The sequence below is a fragment of the Larimichthys crocea genome, chromosome XXIV (genome assembly GCF_000972845.2).
Source record: "Larimichthys crocea isolate SSNF chromosome XXIV, L_crocea_2.0, whole genome shotgun sequence".
In the NCBI taxonomy this organism is placed as follows: domain Eukaryota; kingdom Metazoa; phylum Chordata; class Actinopteri; family Sciaenidae; genus Larimichthys; species Larimichthys crocea.
This window is the reverse complement of record NC_040034.1, coordinates 75,613-93,535: the sequence shown is the minus strand read 5'-3', so window position 1 is coordinate 93,535 and position 17,923 is coordinate 75,613. Positions and strand designations below refer to the sequence as shown.

Below are 17,923 nucleotides of genomic sequence, written 5' to 3'. Positions count from 1 at the left end.
AAGCGGCCAATTAGCAATATGTGGCTCTAATTGGTGCACCTAGGGAAAAAGGTGAGCTGATTGGCCACATGGAAGAGTTAAGAAACACACACACACAGCCAGAGACGGGATTAAGACAATCTAAGGCGGGTTAAGAGATTAGAAGACACACTTCTCACAGATACAACAGCAAATCTGCAAAACACACCCTTTATTAAGAGAGAATGTACAGTGTGAGGAATGCAACAAATATATCTTTTGTTTCCAGAAAACAGGAAACTAAACAAAGAATGACATTATAAAGAGGGTCTTTCAACAGGAAGACATAAATGTGTTTTAAGTTGCACTTATTCTCGCTTGGAGCTAATTATGTAAACATTTTAATCACAGAGAAGTTCATTCAAAATGCCTTCTTTCTTTTTTTGTGTGTGTTTTACAGGTAGGGCCCCCAGCCCAGATACATCTGACAGAGCAGCTTGTCGTCTGTCGCTTCCTGTATGAGGTAGTGAACGTGCCCCTCTATAGACAGAGGCAGACCCAGCACTTTATTCCTGCTCTTTATCACTCCCTGCAGACGCTGCTCGATGTCACATACATGGGTTTTAGCCTGGCAGAGAAAGAGGGGGGAAAGATGAGAGTCATTTAGCAACGGTGAAACCAAAAAATGTGACATTTCTAAGGTATATAAGACATAAAAACTGATCTAAATGAGGCATAATCCAAGAAATATACACACCTTTTCATTAACTATCTCTCCTGTCTCATTGGCTTGAGCTTTAGAAAGTCCTTTGGCTTGTTTGCTCCACTCCACCAGAGGGTCATGAAGGAACGTCTTGAGCACACTTGGAGGGAAAAATTTAGAACAGGATTTTAAAATCTGGAAACAGTTTCTCCCTGTGTTTTGTACTTGTACGCTCAGATTATGAAATAATAATACTGTATTTATATTAGTGTACCTCATGAGTGGTTCTCTCTGGTCTCTCATTAGTCTCAGGGTGACTTCACAGGCCTGTCTGAAGAGACCCTCGGTGCCCATGGGCCCCATGGCGTGGACCATATTCTGGGTCAGACGGAAGGGAACCACCTCAGGTACGTCAAACGTCTCCCCCTAGTGGAGAGGGAGAAATGGACTATTAGAGAAATGTGTGGCAAAAAAGGAAGACAACTGACAAATTAATATATTAAAACTATTTATAAATCAATTTCCATGATTCCTATTCAAAGTTATAGAATATAAATTACTCCTAATTAATATGCATTTTAAGATAATTGGAGACAAACACAAACCTTGTTGAAAAGACAGTTGAAGTCGACGTGAACACATTCCCCAGTGAAAGAGTCAAAGAGGATGTTTTCTCCATGGCGATCTCCCAGACCCAGGATGTAGCCCACCATGGACATCACAGCAGTGGAGCGGCAGTAAGCAGAGCGACTGCTGTACCTGTAAAACACACAGTGAAAGTTTTTATCTGTGAATTTAACCTGTAATGTAACTTCAAACCTGAACTTTTCAACTTTCTAACCATCCAAAAAATAAAATGAGATTCTTGGAAATACTTGTAAAACAGTGGCCCTCATAAATGTAACTGCAAGGGGAGTTGTAGGTAGGGTCGTACCACGATGTGGGGTCAGGGAAGGTCCGGAGGAACCACTCGTAGAATACAGGGAGGTGTCGAGCACACAGCACCTCCCTGTGGATATGTAGCTTCTCCTCAAAGGGAGCCGTCTTTGGTAGAATAAGCTTCCTGAGCTCTTTGCCCGAGAGGTAGATACCTTGAACACACACACACACACACAAATAAGATTTAATGTCATCACATTGATTGATTTGTTTATTTATAGGCTTCACGTGGTGATGTACCTCTCTCCTTATACAGCTTGGTGAGAATGTGTCGAAGTCCGGCAGTGTTGTTGACCCATTCGATGATGCCGCACTCCTCGTTGAGGGGAATCACAGCGTAGGTTCGGATATGTAGCTCCCTCCGCCTTGACTCAGCATCTTTACGTAGGCACTACACACACACACACACACAAAGAGAGGCATGTGCACCTTTCAACTACTGACTTAATTATCTTACAGTACGCTATTAGAGCAATCTAATATAACAGATAAACATAATTAATCATGGTATGTTGTTTTATTCTTAGTCAGAAATCACACACCTTGTTGATGAGGCAGTTGAACTCCATGAGTCTGCAGTCCTTCCTCAGGTCATCTTTAGGTTTACACATCATGGTGTAGCTCCGCCCGTCTGAACCCTTCAGACTTATCTTCTTGGGCTTCTGTAAGGAGGCCAAGATCTCCACCTACACACACACACACACACACAGACACACACACAGACACAGGTTAGGTTTGTGAGGTATAATACCACCACATACAGATGATTATTGTGATCATAAAATCATGACGTTGTTCTCTTACAATGTCTTCAAAGCCATCCAGGTATGCCCAGTGTCCAGGGAAGGCGTCGTGCTTCGTGTTTGCCCCGCCGGTAGATGGCAGCGTGGGGATGAGGACCGACTGCAGCGGGATCAGGATCTGGCTGAAGGTCGGCTCCTCCACCAGACGCTTCAGTTGCTTGAAGTGAACGCACATGCTGAGGGTGGTGCTGTTACTATCCACCTGAGAGACACACAAACACAAACAGGTATCTGGTATTAGCTTTATTATTATTAGTAATCCATAGTGAGAGTTAATATAGTCATATTGAGTTGAACATTCACCTTCATATGGGGTTAAATTACTAGAGTTTGGAATTGTTAGTTTCATTTCAACTGAATGTAATATAAAATGTGTGTGTGTGTGTGTGTGTACCGGCTTGTTGCAGAGCTCCAGCAGCTTGTCAGTCAGCCTGTTGGCGTCTCCGATGAATTTCTCCAGCGACTGTTTGAGACTGATGGCTTTCTTAAGGATCTGATTACAGCGGTTCATACGCATGGGATAGGAAGACTGGAAAAAACACACAGTTATGAGCGAGAGTGTGGATTAAGTTGTCTTGTGAGTCGATGCAGGTGCTAAAACATCTGTTAATTTAATCACACAAAAAGGTGTTAGAAAGGATTTGTCATGTTTGTAAAGGGAACTGCTCTGTTGAATGGAAATTATAGTGAACGAAAGTAAATACACACTCTTATAAAACATGTGGATTCAGTACAGGAGGCCCTAATTGATGTTCAAGGTGACAGAAACACACACACCTTGGAGACAGCAGTCATTAGCCACATAGCCTGCTGGGGGTACGCCAGGAAGACTTTGGCCACGATGGTCATGAGGACGTTGAAGACCTCGTCACTGGAGTGACACACCCTGGAGATGAGCTGCGAGAAGGCGGTCAGGAACTGGTACGGTGCCAAGTTGTCACAATGCTCGCTCACGACCGTGTTGATTTTTGCCAGCTCCTGCCGCATCTGTCTGTCTGCCCGGCCGGCTGTGGCGGAGGGATATGTAAGATATCGTTTGAGTGTGGTCAAATATGTTGCCACTGGTAAAACTGAACTCCTAGTGAGTTAGCCCTAGTTCAAAGTATGTTGGTGCCTTTATTTCACACCGCTGGCCACCCACCTTTCTCACACTCGCACACTTTGGCTCCAAAATCCAGCCAGAGAGAAAGCATGCGAGGCATGGCCTGGTAGATGTACTGGTTTCCAAACTGCAAAGCTCTGGGAGACAAAATTACCAAATTAAATGGCTGATGACCAAACTAATGAGTCTATAATTGAGCAAAAGGAGATTATGACAGCATATCTGATCATCATTTAAAGGCCTACAATAACTTACTTTCCAAAGTATGTCACGATGTATCTGATGAGGTTTCCCTGTTTCTCCAGCTTGTTGTCAGTCACCATTGGCATCACTTTGTCGTAGTACTTGGCCAGGTAAAAGTTTCCATCTTCCCACTCAGGCAGAAGGTTAGTCACATCCTAAAAACACAACAGTCACAGTTAAAGTAGGGCTGCTCATTGATTCACCTGATTTTCTTGAGCTTGCAACTTAGCCGTACATGAAGTCGTCACATCAACAATGTTTATTTTCCTGCCTTCGGTAGCCATTACCTTGTATGCCTTCATGATGGCGTTGGACTCAAAGTTGGCCGTTTCTTCCATGAAGCGACCCACCAGCAGCATGGCCTTGCCTTTGGTCTGCAGGCTGCGAGAGTCCACCAGAGGCTGATCATCGGGGAAACACTGGGCCACGCCCTTCTGAAGGACGATCAGGGCCTGGTGTACATCGCCCTGAAGACGGACGGACGAACACAGAAAGTTTGACTGGTTGTTTTGCATATTGTCCTGACTGTATATTGGTTGATTTTGCAGGTTGGTTTTTACCTTGGACCAAAGCCACTTGGCCTTCTCCGTGACCAGCTCAGCCAGATGCGTGTTCTCTGCGTTCAGTAGTGCGTTGAAGGCGGTCTGGTGGTGTCCTGCCTTTCTGGCCACACGGGCACTTTGCAGCCAGCACTCCCCTACCAGCTCCTCGCTCATAGGACTGCAGAGCAAAAACAAGGCCTGATTTGTGATGTGGCTTTGTTAACCTTGAATAACTGACACTGATTATGTTGTCTGTGTTTGGCTGTAGATGTTTCTCCATCCTTACTCTGGTCCCAGGCTCAACAGGGCTCGACGGAGGGCCAGGACTGGCTCCTTCGCTCTGAAGGAATTCTGGGTCATCTCCAGTCGATCTGACCAATGAGGAGGCAGCTGGCTGGGGGTGGGGGTGGAGCTTTCCCTCTGTTTCTGCAGGTCAGTGAAAGTGTGCTCCAACTCACTGAGCATGTGGAGCCTAATCAGACAAACACAATTCACAAGTTATTTCTTCTGACAAACATACATAACTGATTCCAAGAATTCACGGACACGCACAGACCTGACGATGTACTCGTATCCTCTCTGGTAGGTTCCACACTCATAACTGGCTGCAGACAGAGGGACGACCTGTTCCTTCCTCACCAGCTTCAGCTTCTCGTAGAAAGTCTCTGCATCCTGCTTCTTCGCCGACAGCAGTAACTGACCGAGCTGCACACCCCAGGTGCTGGACTGACGGTCTGAAGGCACAATGGTAGTGTAAAACTTTGTTGTATTATTATTTATTTCAAGATGCTGCAGCTTTCAAAGATCATCCGTGATCATCATTTTATTACCTGAACTCAAATAATCTTCCAACAGGTCCCATTGTCCGAGCTTCCAGGCTGCCTCCACTCTGTAGGTATTCAGCTCTGACTTCCACTGGTGCCTGCAAATGTACATATATAGATAAATTCATAATGGACTCAGCATAAATTAAAAAGCAATTTTAGTGAGAATGAGACGGAGCACAATGTGTGTGTGTGTGTCTCACTTGTTGGCCAGTACTCCATTGACCTGAGTGATGACCGTTGACAGCTGTCCCAGGCCGAGCATTGAGGTCATCACCCCATGATAGTGACCGATCTATACACAAGGGGGACAGTGAGGGGAAGAAGACACAACAGCTGACAGCACACAGTTAAACTTGCTCTGAACCTTGCGCTACTTTTCATTTGCTGCTTGCAGCGTTGAAGAGCTGAGAAACGGAAACTTATTCTCCTGTGGCACGATCTGAGAAAGCGAATTTAGAAATTATCCAGAACTTTGTAGTGTAACCCGGAGGACCACGAGATCAATTTAAAGTTAAAGCTGCTTCATCAGGCAGCCTTTCATCACAAGAATGTCTCAAAGATTAACAATGTTTGATTTCAAAATTGTTATTAACTCTTTCATTGTTTGTACAAAAAAAAATTAAAAAATGCATGCAAAAGGTGTGATGTTGTAGCTTCCAGGTGTGTGTGTGTGTGTGTGTGTGTGTGTGTGTGTGTGTGTACCTGGTCTGACTCCAGCTGTATGGCCCGGTCGTAGCAGGCGGTCGCGTCTCGGAGCAGGCCGATGCTCTCGTGCTCCAGTATCTGTTCACGTAGCGACGGCTCCTCCCTCCTCAGGGCGTTGACCCCCCTCACTCCATCAGGCTCATGCATCGCAGCGTACAGTGTCTGAAAAAGCCGAGAGAGTTCAGTACTTATTTCAAAGCTTTAAATATTAGTAGGATTATTTTAAAATCTTAAATCATTCTTATTGTGAATTATAAAATCAGAGAATATCATTTCAGCCGTAACCACACTTCTGTCAAACCTATGATAAATTATTATTTACCACAAACATGAACTATATTTTAAGAAATATTTTATTTCTCTATACTCTTTTATGTCAGAAATTGTTAAGACTTGCACTATAGCACCTAATCAGTCAATGCAGTTCTATACAGACAAACACACAAAGCAGTGTAAGTGTAAGATTCCTGTCTGAATCACGTTTTTCCAACATTTTTTTTCAAATGATTTCTGCTGTAGGCATCGACATATCTTGGTAGCACATTTCTAAGCGACCTGCATCGTTACAAGATGTCCCCGAGCATCTCGTTTACTTACTTTTAATCTAAAGAGGGCACACAAGAAAAAACATTTAAACAAGCATTAACTTGTTGTCTGACCTGCAGGAAGGTGAGATGGTCCTGGATGTTTTCTTTGTTTTCTAAGATGTACGCTTCAAAGTGCATGAGGGCGCGAGTGTATGCTTTGGATCGCAGAGAGGCCTTGGCCAGAACGTCCTGTGGAATACCCTTCAGGAAGGCCACCACGCGCTGATACTCCCCACTCTCTGCAATAAAACATTTTGTTACTTTAGTTAGTCATACAGTCTCAAAATATGCAGCAAAGGATGTTTTTGTTTTTGTCACTAACCGTTGTTTTTGGGTTTGGAGTAGAGGATGTGGCGGCTCCACTGTGTGAGGTGGGACAACATGCTGAACACAGTCTGAATGCTGAGCTGCGACAGGCTGGAGGCCGCATCCTGACAATGCCCCCCTCCTCGTTCATCGCCCTCCGTCAGCACTGCCATCATCTCCTCCGTTACCTGGAAGCAGAAGGCGTGTTATTATTACAAAAGAAAAAAAAAAACTGCATTAACTTTGTTGTGTCCTCACCTCCGACTGCTGTGCAGGTGTGCAGCCCAGCAGCATGTAGAGCAGAATGTGAGGCAGCAGGTAGATTGTGACCTTGTAGTCGTGTTTGATGATGAAACTGCAGCAGTTGAACACTCTGCTGGCCAGCTCATGTCTCACCTAAAAACACATAAAACCAAGTTCTAAGACCTCACACTCGAAAGACAATGTTATGCAGTCGAAGAATCAAAACATTTAATATTCATAAGTCATATTTATTTGCCCTAAATCATTTTTTTATATATATTTGGGCTCAATGGGCCTCTTTTGTAGTGAGCTATCTGTTGTTGGAAGATATTTTTACCTCCAATTTGATAATCAAAATGTCAGAATTTTATTAGTTACACGTGTTATTTGTCAAAGTCGAAGGCCTTGTTGAGACTGCCAGTCCAAAATCATTTTTTTTTTGCATGTCCACTTTGATTTTAGAAACTGTGAACAGCCAAAAAAAAATGAAATGAAATGCAATTTTTGCCAATCAGATCCAAGCCAGACTTAAAGGTGTTTTAAAATGCAATTAGATTTCTATGGATGTATCTGTTTGGATATATCATCTCACCTTGCTGATGAGGTATCCGGCCCAGGTGGCTGACCAATCAGAAAACTTGCTGCCTCTCTTACTCAAGTACACTGGCTTCTTCAGTTTAGACCAGTTGACCTCCTTCTGACTGCTCTTATACCTGAAGACAGAGAGGGAGGAGAGGAGAGACTTGAAAGTTTTGATCTGTTGAATTATGTGTGACAGGATCAGGGTGTACATATCCTGTGTTTAAACATGTCTACCTGCTGTTGAGGTGTGGTTCCAGTATTTCTTGAATCTGCTCGGGGAATCTCCTCCACAGGCGGCGCCCCGGTGAGTCGGTTCGACCCTCGCGGCACTCGAAGATGGACAGCAGTTCCTGTGGTGCGCCAACCCAAACACACATTACAGATAAGACACGGGACAAAAACAGAGACAGAAAGGTGTGTGAGTGTTGCATGTGTGCGTACCTGTATCGCATAAGCAGCAGAGTCCTGCGCTCTCACGTCATCGGCGTAAGCCAGAAATGTTCTGGTCAGTTCAGTCAGCAGGTCGTAGGCGAAGTTGGGATCGTCAACTCCACTCTGTTCACAGAAAAATAAACTTTTATCCTCAATCAAGTCTGAATCGTGCCTGAAACCGTTGCTTTGGCGTTGTCTAAGCTTACCACAAAAGTGTTGCGGTCGCCGTGGGTGTGTATGTGCGACAGGTCCAGACGTCCAGGATCCACGGCCCCCAGCTCCCCCAGACACTCCCCACAGAGGAGCCTGGCCTCTGGGGACGAGTCCTGGCAGCCCTTCAGCAGCACTGACACCAAGTTAGAGATGACCGGCTCCACCGCCTCACTTGCACAAACCTGCTGCAGCAGCCACTCCTGTGGTCCAACGAGGTTTGAAAGAGAGTCAGCAAACTGCAGCTCTTTTACAGATGAGTGTCTGATTGCCTGTGTGTGTGTGTACCTGCTTGCTGTGCATCATGTCCCTGAGGCTGGTCAGCGCGTGGATCCTGACGTCGACGTTTTCATGTTGAATGGCCCTCATGGAGAGCTGCAGCGCCGCGGCGAGGTCACTGCTGCTGGCTGTCAGCTGTGGGAAGACGAGACATAGTGTTTTATGAATTAGTGTCGATTTTTCCACCAATACCATCCTTCGTTGACTTCATCGTCATGATCGTCCTCTTTTTCCATACTGACCTTCTTGTAGTCCTGCAGAACTCTGTGGATGTTTTTCAGCTCAGGGTGGTCTGGTAGAAAATAAATCTCATGGAGGTAGTCGTTCACTTCTTCCCTGTGTCAGATCGAATGAATTAGATCAATTAAATGCTGATTTCTTCATCAACCCATAGGAGTTACTATGTCTGAGGTTATAAAATGTTGTTTTATCTTTAAGAAGTCTGCGACTTTCTGCCCAGGTTTTGAATGCGTTTACCTGTTGCCCAGTATCAGGAAGTGGATAATAGCGGCGGTTTCTTTGGGCTGCAGCGGGATCAGGGGGAGGAGTGCGACGATAACGTGACTCAGGAGAGGACCCAAGTGTGCCGGCTCCACGCTCCGCACAAAACACTCCCACGTCCTGTCCGCACAGGAAGGAGTTAATACACAGAATCAGACGGAAGGGTTCGAACCAATCACACACATTTACACACAAGTATGTTATCAGTAACAGTCAAAGAGTGTCTTTTTTTTGGGTAAAGAGGGGTAAAAATATGGCAATATTTAAAACTTAAAGTAAGGATGTGGGAGGCTTGGCCGCCAACAGTTATCTATCTCTAGCAACCTTCTTTAACGAGAACAAATATTTTACTGCGAGTGTGTGTACTGACTGGCAGCAGAGCAGAGGGAAGTCCTCTCTGTATCGGAGGCCCGTGCGGAGCGTCGTCATCATTTTCACTCTGACCGAGCTGATGTGTTTGGACCCCATCAGTCGCATTAGAGCCATCACACTCGTCAATGCCTGCACACGCAAAACAAGGTGGACACTTTTTACACTTTTTACGCTATTACAAGCTGAGCAGAGCTGCGGTGGGGAAACGGCAACATTTACCAAGATCATCAGATACAAAAATCAATAATGTGAAAAAAGCATTTGAGGTTTTCTTGCTGTGAACAGCGTTAACTTGAAACGAAACGTTGCTGCGAAGTCCCCAGAAACACTCTCAAATTTCAGTTCGGTAGCTCTCACACACACCAGCTTCTTGCGGTCCTTCTCTCCTGCGCTGGAGCTGAGCAGCTGCATGTTGAAGAAGGCAAGAATACCCAGCAGCTTCGGCTGCAGGTAGTCCGCCTGTCACGCGATGACCAAGGGAAGAAAAGTGGGGGAAAAAATACATGTTTAAATGAAAACATACATATTAAAATTTAAATATTATGGTCCAAAAAGAATGGGAATGTTGGTTTATTTACTGATTAATTATGGAATAAATATAAATTTGGCTTGCATATCGATGAATCTATAGATTTCTTTTGGTTTATAAAATGTAAAACGCAGATCTCTAAAAAGAGGTTTTGTATTTACGGTGATATGACGCATTACAGGTGTACTGTGTTGTAATTTTAGTCCATGTCAGGTGAGCACAAAATCTAAAATAAATCGAATCAAATCTATTTCGTCAAAGCACAAGTTGAAGCCGCAGCACAATATTTCATTCTGACAACGAACCATGCGTTCCGGAGTGGTGATGTCTCGCGGACCCTGGTATGGATCATCGTTGGACGCAAAGGAAGCCAAGATAGCCAGACCATTAAACACCTGCATGAAAACGCAAAACACACGTGAACAATAACTAAAACATGTATGACGACGGCATACACTGGAAAAAAAGACTTTGCAGAGGGACTTGTGTCGACCTGTTGGTAGTGTTCTCCGAGGCGCAGCAGCAGCTCGTTGTGAAGACCCTGGAAGTCTTGCCTGAGCAGAGAGCCCAGTTCAATCTCTGTCTCGCTCTGAAAGGACGTTAAGAAAACAAAACATAAATCAGTCGGCTCATCTCAGGACGTTTCAGGACCGCTGCTTCATTTATCAGCCTTGCCAGGCAGACAAAGCCTTGGCGCACAGCTTGGTCTCATACTGCCAAGTTAGTTAATACTTTTTTTCAGCCAAGTGCCCAACTTTAAAATTAATTTCTTGTTTACTGTAAAGTTTGTTTTTGATTTAATTACTTTTCTCCTCAGTGGGTGGATTCAAATCACACATAATTAAAGTAATTTGGATGAGAAGCACAGTGTTTGTATAGTCTGTACACACTACAACCGTGAATTAAAACACTAGGTGCTCTGTTGTCTCTGTGCAGACACGAACCTGCAGGTAATGGAAAGCCCTCTCCAGCTCCTCCTTGGTGCAGGAACAGACCAGATGGCTGAAGATGTACTTGAAGTTGTTGATCAGGATCTCTCTCCTGTTTGCCTTCAGCTCATTGGCCAAGGTACGGATGAGAGCGGAGCCAGTAGAGCTCGCCTTGGCTGCCAGGTAGGGCAGGAGCACCTGGAGCGTCCTCTATATATACACAAGTAGAAGTAGAAATTAATTCATGCATACATAATACAGCCTATCACACTGATACTGTGTCTAAGTGCAATAGCGTGTACGACGTACAGTGAGGAAGCGGTGGAGGTCTGGGAAATCAAAAGCGTGTGCAATCTGAGCCAGGATATCGAGGGCCAGCTCTCTCTGATTGGCTGACTCGCTGCCCTGATCCGGCGTGCTCCGCAAGGCCGACGCGTGACGTGAATGCAGCGACTCCACCAGGAACTAAACACACAGAGGAAACAATCCATTAAAGCCACCCTGGTCTTTAATATCGTAACATAAAACCAAACTATTGGTGAAAACCGAAAATCAGTTTTTATACCTGGCAGATAGGGTTCTTGTACTGACTGAAGAGGGTCTGAAGTTTAAGACCTTTGGCAGTGGCCAGGGCTCTGATCTGAGCGTACGCAGCCACAGACACCGGAGACGACTTGGACAGCAGACAGTGGAGCAGACGCAGCAGAGAGAACGACACCAAACTGCCCTGAGACGCTCTGACAGAAGAAGAGGAGAGAGAACAAATCTATGAACACACCTAAAAAAGACAGATCTCTTCATTCTGAGTGATCACAACACAGTTAGTGGTGCTTTTGTCTGTGCTCTTGTGTACTACTGGGACAAAAGGTCACCTGTACCTGCCAATCTCTCCGGTGGTGAGGATGAGAGAGTTGCGCAGCTCATCATCTCTCTTGAGTTTAGCGTTGTTGAATGCCTCTTTAAGACGGGCGACCAGGAGCTTGGATAGTGAAGAAACACAAACATATCATCAGAAAACAGAGGAAGTATTTATACAGATAATAAATTAAATTAAATTATAATGAATTGCTCACCTCACTCAGAGATCCCTGCTCGGAGTTTCTTGTGGTCTCTGTGAGTAGGAAACGCACCGATTGGCTGAAGCTTATTCTGACCGCTACATCCGAATCCTCCATTAGACCAATCAGAGCACAGAGAACTGCCCGGGAGTCGCTGTCTCCGCCTGTCAGTTTCACATGCTGGCAGAGGTGAGGCAGGGCTTCTAGGAAAGCTGAGAGAGTGAAGTAAACACGATTAAATAACACTATATTTAACTAGTGATCACAGTAATATGCTGTATATTAATATGTAAATGTATATTTAAGCTTTCTGCATGTCGTAAAAAGCTCATTATTAAACAAAACACCTTGTTTAACACTACTTGGAGCTTCCTGTCTGAGCAGCGGCAGGAAGGGTTTGACAATAGTCGCCTTGAGGGATGGACAAGCATTCCCAGCATGCTCTGATGCAAGGCTGAGCTGGTGGCAGAGGATCCGAGGAGGGCGAGCCGACTCCGCGTGGGTGTCACCGAGCTGAGAGAGCTCCGATTGGATACAGCTCAGCTGACCGATGATCCTGGCGAGCTCCTTCTTCACCTGCTCCGAACCGTCCTCCATCCTGGATCTGCAAAGGGCCGAATGGACGTCACGAACACGAAGCTTGTGATCGCACGCTTACATACGAATACATGTACGTACAGCAGAGTCGTGCCGGGGAGGTCGGGGTTTTTGCTTCCCAGGCGGTGAAGAAGAAGAGGGAAGGCCCTGACTGCCGCCGCTCTCACCGCCTCATGTGGACTCTGCAGCGCCTTGGAAAACACGCACAGTCGCCACGTTTCGCACACGCCGCCACGCAGGAGGCCCATCAGCGACACACAGTCTGCCTGGATCTCAAGCGCTGGAAAAAAAAGAGACAATTTTAGATGTCAATCTAGCGAAGAAGTTGGCACGATGTGGGCGAAATACTTACAGTAACAGAAGCTGAGTCTATGAGCGAAGGCGGGCAGCCAGGAGGGGAATCCTGAACCTTTATAGGCTGAGGCGGACTTGTTTTCACTCACCCAGGGAAGAGACAGCAGAGCACACACTCGCCGCTGGAGCCCGTCCTCGGTGTGGCTGCTCACTGCACACAGAGTGATGAAAAACAGTTCAATATAATGTATGATGTGCTTTGAGGTTGATTTCTGCCATAGAATTAAGAGTAAATCTAGTTTCTACACTCGATAACGGAGAGTAATGTTAAAAATATCAATTTGTCATGATTTAAAATGAATAAATAGTAAATAAACAACACAGCAAGCAAATAAAAATATAAGAACAGCATGTGTGATGCATGTTTTTGTGACTGTATGTATCCTTACTTGTGAGGTAGAGAATAGAGTCCAGGATTGCTACAGTCGTCTGCACAGCAGACTGAAAGAAGGCCTGGTTAGAGACAGGTTGAGCACCTTCTTCCAACACTGACTGACAGCTCTTCAGGGCCCTGCCCAGAGTCTCAGCGGGCACCCAGAGAAGCCGAGAAGAGCTGTGAGTAAAGATAAACAATGTAAGATGGATTTCTTAATAGAAAGTTGGTATTTCTGTGTCTAAGAGGGAGAGCTGGAGTCAGTGTTTGTGTATTGCCTGGTGGGAGAGGAGCAGAGGGCCGCCAGGTGGAGGATGAGGGTCAGACCCTCCAGAGCAGGGAGAGTCTGTGCGCTTTCAGCTTGGCCAGAGTTCAAGAGGGTCAGCAGCTCCTCCAGCCGACTGTTCACCACAGCCCAGACCTCACTGCGGACACGCATGTCCACCTCGCTTCAGACGCAGAGACACATACACATAAAAATACAGTTAATCTGCTGTGCGTGTTGATTTATGGTCAGATGACTAGAAGACTCATTTACGATAATTTCCTACTCTGCAGTTGTGAATGTTTATGAACTCACGCTGATGACGTTTTTATCGTCTTGCTGGCTGAATTACTGGCAGATTTGCAGGATTTCTTGGCAGCGGTTTCTCCATCTCCCGACTTCTGAATCACAGCAGCGGTCTCCGACTTCAGCGCGGCTCGGAGAAACCCCTCCGCGCACTGCAGAACACAAGCAAGGTATTGTAAAGAGGGTGGGGGAGAAAAGATGTGACAAACGTTATAACTGTAAGAATAAGAGATTTTAAAAGAAACTCGTACTTCGGCTTGATTTTCTGTTCCAACAGTGCGTGCCAGCGTCCTGCAGACCTCCGTGACCCGCTGCCTCCGTAACAACGCCGCACTTTCGTAAACCACGGCGACAGACAGCAGGAAGTTGAACAGTAGGCAGAGTGATTCGTTAACCTCTGTCCCCGACCTGACACACGCCCCTCCGAGAGTGCACACACACTCGAACATCTGCGAGAGATAGATGGGCTCGAAACGTGAGACACCAGATGACTGAAACACGCAGCGGGTCAAGTTCAGCAGCTCGCCCTCGTAGGGATTTTTCTCATCCAGGTTTGAGTGCGTTTCCATCAACTGAAGGTAGGCCGTGAAGAACTCGTGGCCCTGCATCTCAGGAAAACCTCCCAGCTCCACCAGGCGCCTCAGCATCACCATGGAAATCTTCCTCAGTCTGGTGTTGCCGTTGGCCAGGAAGGAGCAAGCCGTCTCCCAGGCGATGCTGACGTCACGACGGGAGACAACCCCCCTCAGGGCGTCTGTTATGACACCGATCGTCACGGCAGTCAGTGACTCCAGGGCAGCAGGCGAGGAGAGGACGAGAGGAGAAGGGGTGAGGTACGAGGAGGCAGAAACGGGGGAGATGCTGAAGCACTCGAGTGTCGCGGGCCATCGGCTCTGAGTGTGCCCATTTCCTCCCAGTGTGGCAATGTGAGCGTAGAGGATGTTGCTGAGGTCCTGGGCCAAAAAAATGAGGTCCTGAGTGAGGCAGCTGCAGATGAACGGCGCCCTGGCTCTCAGAGTGTGAAGCAAAGAGCACAACACAGCAGAGACCCGCTGGTGGATGACGTCACAGTCCGGAGCTGCTGCCACGCGAAGCAAACGCACCGCCACCCACTTACTAAAGTCTGAATGAGGAGACATCAGAGGTGGAGGAGAAAAGAGAGGCACTGTTATAATATCATTTCTAAAAAAAATATCAGATTTTTTTTGAAGAGCATTTCGTACCAGTACAGCTCTGTGTGGTGTCCGGGTACTCGGCGGGGTGGCAGGCGGGGTTAGCGAACATCAGAGATGAGGATTTGATTATATGCTGCACAAAGTCCAGCAGCATCACACAGGCCGGCTCCGAAGTGGACTTCTTATTCAGCCCAAGAGCGACTAGAAGACAAATCAATGTTAATGCAATGTATGCTTCATGAAAGCTTCAGGTTGAAACCAATGAACTATGCACTGCTAAAGGTCAGAGAGGAGAACTCTGCAATATGATGGCAATTGGTGGTTGCAATATTATTTGAATAGATGGTTTTCCGTGCTGTATGGTCAGGTGTGTCTGCTGCGGTATTTGTGACTTACCGACGTTCACGTCCGTCAGTATCCTGTCGATGAACTGACACAGGATCTGTCGAGGTTTCTGCACCGCCTGCTCGTATTCAGCCGCGCCGGCACTGCAAATACCAACATGAAGTAACATTATTTAGACATGAAGTAACGTTATTTAGACATGAAGTAATGTTATTTAGACATGAAGTAATGTTATTTAGACATGAAGTATCGTTACTTTAACATGAAGTAACGTTACTTTAACATGAAGTAACGTTATTTTAACATGAAGTAACGTTATTTAAACATGAAGTAATGTTACTTTAACATGAAGTAACGTTATTTAGACATGAAGTAACGTTATTTAGACATGAAGTAACGTTATTTTAACATGAAGTAACGTTATTTTAACATGAAGTAACGTTACTTTAACATGAAGTAACGTTACTTTAACATGAAGTAACGTTATTTAGACATGAAGTAACGTTATTTAAACATGAAGTAACGTTATTTAAACATGAAGTAATGTTATTTAAACATGAAGTAATGTTACTTTAACATGAAGTAACGTTACTTTAACATGAAGTAATGTTATTTAGACATGAAGTAACGTTATTTAGACATGAAGTAATGTTATTTAGACATGAAGTAATGTTATTTAGACATGAAGTAATGTTACTTTAACATGAAGTAACGTTACTTTAACATGAAGTAACGTTATTTAGACATGAAGTAACGTTATTTAAACATGAAGTAACGTTATTTAAACATGAAGTAATGTTATTTAAACATGAAGTAATGTTACTTTAACATGAAGTAACGTTACTTTAACATGAAGTAACGTTATTTAGACATGAAGTAACGTTATTTAAACATGAAGTAACGTTATTTTAACATGAAGTAATGTTATTTAAACATGAAGTAACGTTACTTTAACATGAAGTAACGTTACTTTAACATGAAGTAACGTTATTTAGACATGAAGTAACGTTATTTAAACATGAAGTAACGTTATTTAAACATGAAGTAATGTTATTTAAACATGAAGTAATGTTACTTTAACATGAAGTAACGTTACTTTAACATGAAGTAACGTTATTTAGACATGAAGTAACGTTATTTAAACATGAAGTAATGTTATTTCAACATGAAGTAATGTTATTTAGACATGAAGTAACGTTACTTTAACATGAAGTAACATTATTTAGACATGAAGTAACGTTATTTTAACATGAAGTAACGTTATTTTAACATGAAGTAACGTTACTTTAACATGAAGTAACGTTATTAAGACATGAAGTAATATTACTTTAACATGAAGTATCGTTACTTTAACGTGAAGTAACATTATTTAGACGTGAAGTAACGTTACTTTAACATAAAGTAACGTTATTTTAACATGAAGTAACGTTACTTTAACATGAAGTAACGTTACTTTAACATGAAGTAATGTTACTTTAACATGAAGTAACGTTATTGAGACATGAAGTAACGTCATTTAGACAGGGTGTAACGTTATTTAGACGTGAAGTAACGTTAAACACGACGTAACGTCATTCAGACACGGTGTAACGTTATTTAGACATGAAGTAATGTTATTTAGACATGAAGTAACGTTAAACACGAAGTAACGTCATTCAGACACGGTGTAACGTTATTTAAACGTGAAGTAACGTCATTCAGACAGGGTGTAACGTTATTTAGGCATGAAGTAACGTTATTTTGACATGAAGTAACGTCATTCAGACACGGTGTAACGTTATTTAGACATGAAGTAACGTCATTCAGACAGGGTGTAACGTTATTTAAACGTGAAGTAACGTCATTCAGACACGGTGTAACGTTACTTAAACGTGAAGTAACGTCATTCAGACAGGGTGTGACGTTACTTAAACACGTTACAGTTACTTTACTCCACAGTTTCACAGCTAACAGTTTAGCTCAGCCCGGGTTACTCGCCTGGCCAGCTCCTGCAGAGCCGGTATCATCGCGGACATCTCCAGTCCTTCCATCTCTGCAGCTTTATTCCGATAATTTATTCACAACACGACATGTATTTATCTGTATGTATCTGTATTCATCTGTATTTATCTGTATTCATCTGTATTTATCTGTATTTATCTGTATTTCTCTGTATTTCTCTGTATTTATCTGTCAGGTCGTTTCCGCTTTACGACTCATCCTGTCAAAACTTTCGCTCCAAAATGACGTCACGCGTTTGTTTTGGTACGGCAGCCACCGAGGGTCAATACACCTGTAGATAAACTCGAAGCGCGCTGCTCCCCCTGGTGGAGCATAAAAGTAAATATTGGTATATTTTATTCAGTAGTGATAGAAGTACTTGTTATAAAAATTAGGATTATACTGGGGTGCAGATGCAGATGTGCATGTCTCGTCCACTTCCCATGTCAATGTCATGTCAATTTAAACTTTGATACTTTGAATCCAGTCTTCCTTATTTAAGGGGTTTTCTTAAACCCCATAACAGTACTTATATATTTTCTTTAAAGTAATAATACCTCTGCTATATTAAAAGTAAAAATGATCTATGCAAAATTAAGTCAAAATAAAGAAGTGTTAGCATCAAAATATATATTAAACACTTAAAGTAAATAATATTGTGTTAATGGATTATAATTG

General features: G+C 44.0%; 1 protein-coding gene and 1 long non-coding RNA gene across 2 annotated transcripts; one reads left to right on the top strand and one right to left on the bottom strand.

The window, feature by feature from the left end:
- Window positions 1–166: 166 nt before the first annotated feature.
- Window positions 167–17,495, bottom strand: atr (ATR checkpoint kinase). Its single transcript, XM_027274762.1, has 48 exons — window positions 17,243–17,495; window positions 15,317–15,408; window positions 14,969–15,121; window positions 13,997–14,868; window positions 13,755–13,897; window positions 13,453–13,623; window positions 13,191–13,354; window positions 12,800–12,952; window positions 12,529–12,727; window positions 12,198–12,454; window positions 11,866–12,062; window positions 11,671–11,771; window positions 11,358–11,529; window positions 11,102–11,257; window positions 10,808–11,002; window positions 10,357–10,452; window positions 10,169–10,258; window positions 9,698–9,793; window positions 9,333–9,463; window positions 8,939–9,082; window positions 8,704–8,797; window positions 8,471–8,596; window positions 8,179–8,385; window positions 7,982–8,095; window positions 7,775–7,890; window positions 7,551–7,671; window positions 6,974–7,111; window positions 6,732–6,903; window positions 6,482–6,648; window positions 5,820–5,984; window positions 5,318–5,409; window positions 5,121–5,212; window positions 4,847–5,024; window positions 4,577–4,762; window positions 4,309–4,468; window positions 4,036–4,215; window positions 3,761–3,903; window positions 3,545–3,642; window positions 3,181–3,410; window positions 2,798–2,932; window positions 2,405–2,605; window positions 2,143–2,286; window positions 1,841–1,991; window positions 1,596–1,752; window positions 1,267–1,420; window positions 936–1,087; window positions 716–821; window positions 167–586 (listed from the first exon to the last, which is right to left on the bottom strand). Exons 1-48 carry the CDS (start codon window positions 17,293–17,295, stop codon window positions 413–415), a joined length of 7,788 nt encoding a protein of 2,595 aa, XP_027130563.1. The 5' UTR covers window positions 17,296–17,495; the 3' UTR covers window positions 167–412.
- On the top strand, window positions 4,614–5,307 carry LOC113744575 (uncharacterized). The gene is made up of 3 exons (XR_003461662.1): window positions 4,614–4,722; window positions 4,877–5,038; window positions 5,146–5,307. It is a non-coding gene; the product is annotated as an uncharacterized LOC113744575 (long non-coding RNA).
- Window positions 17,496–17,923: the final 428 nt, after the last annotated feature.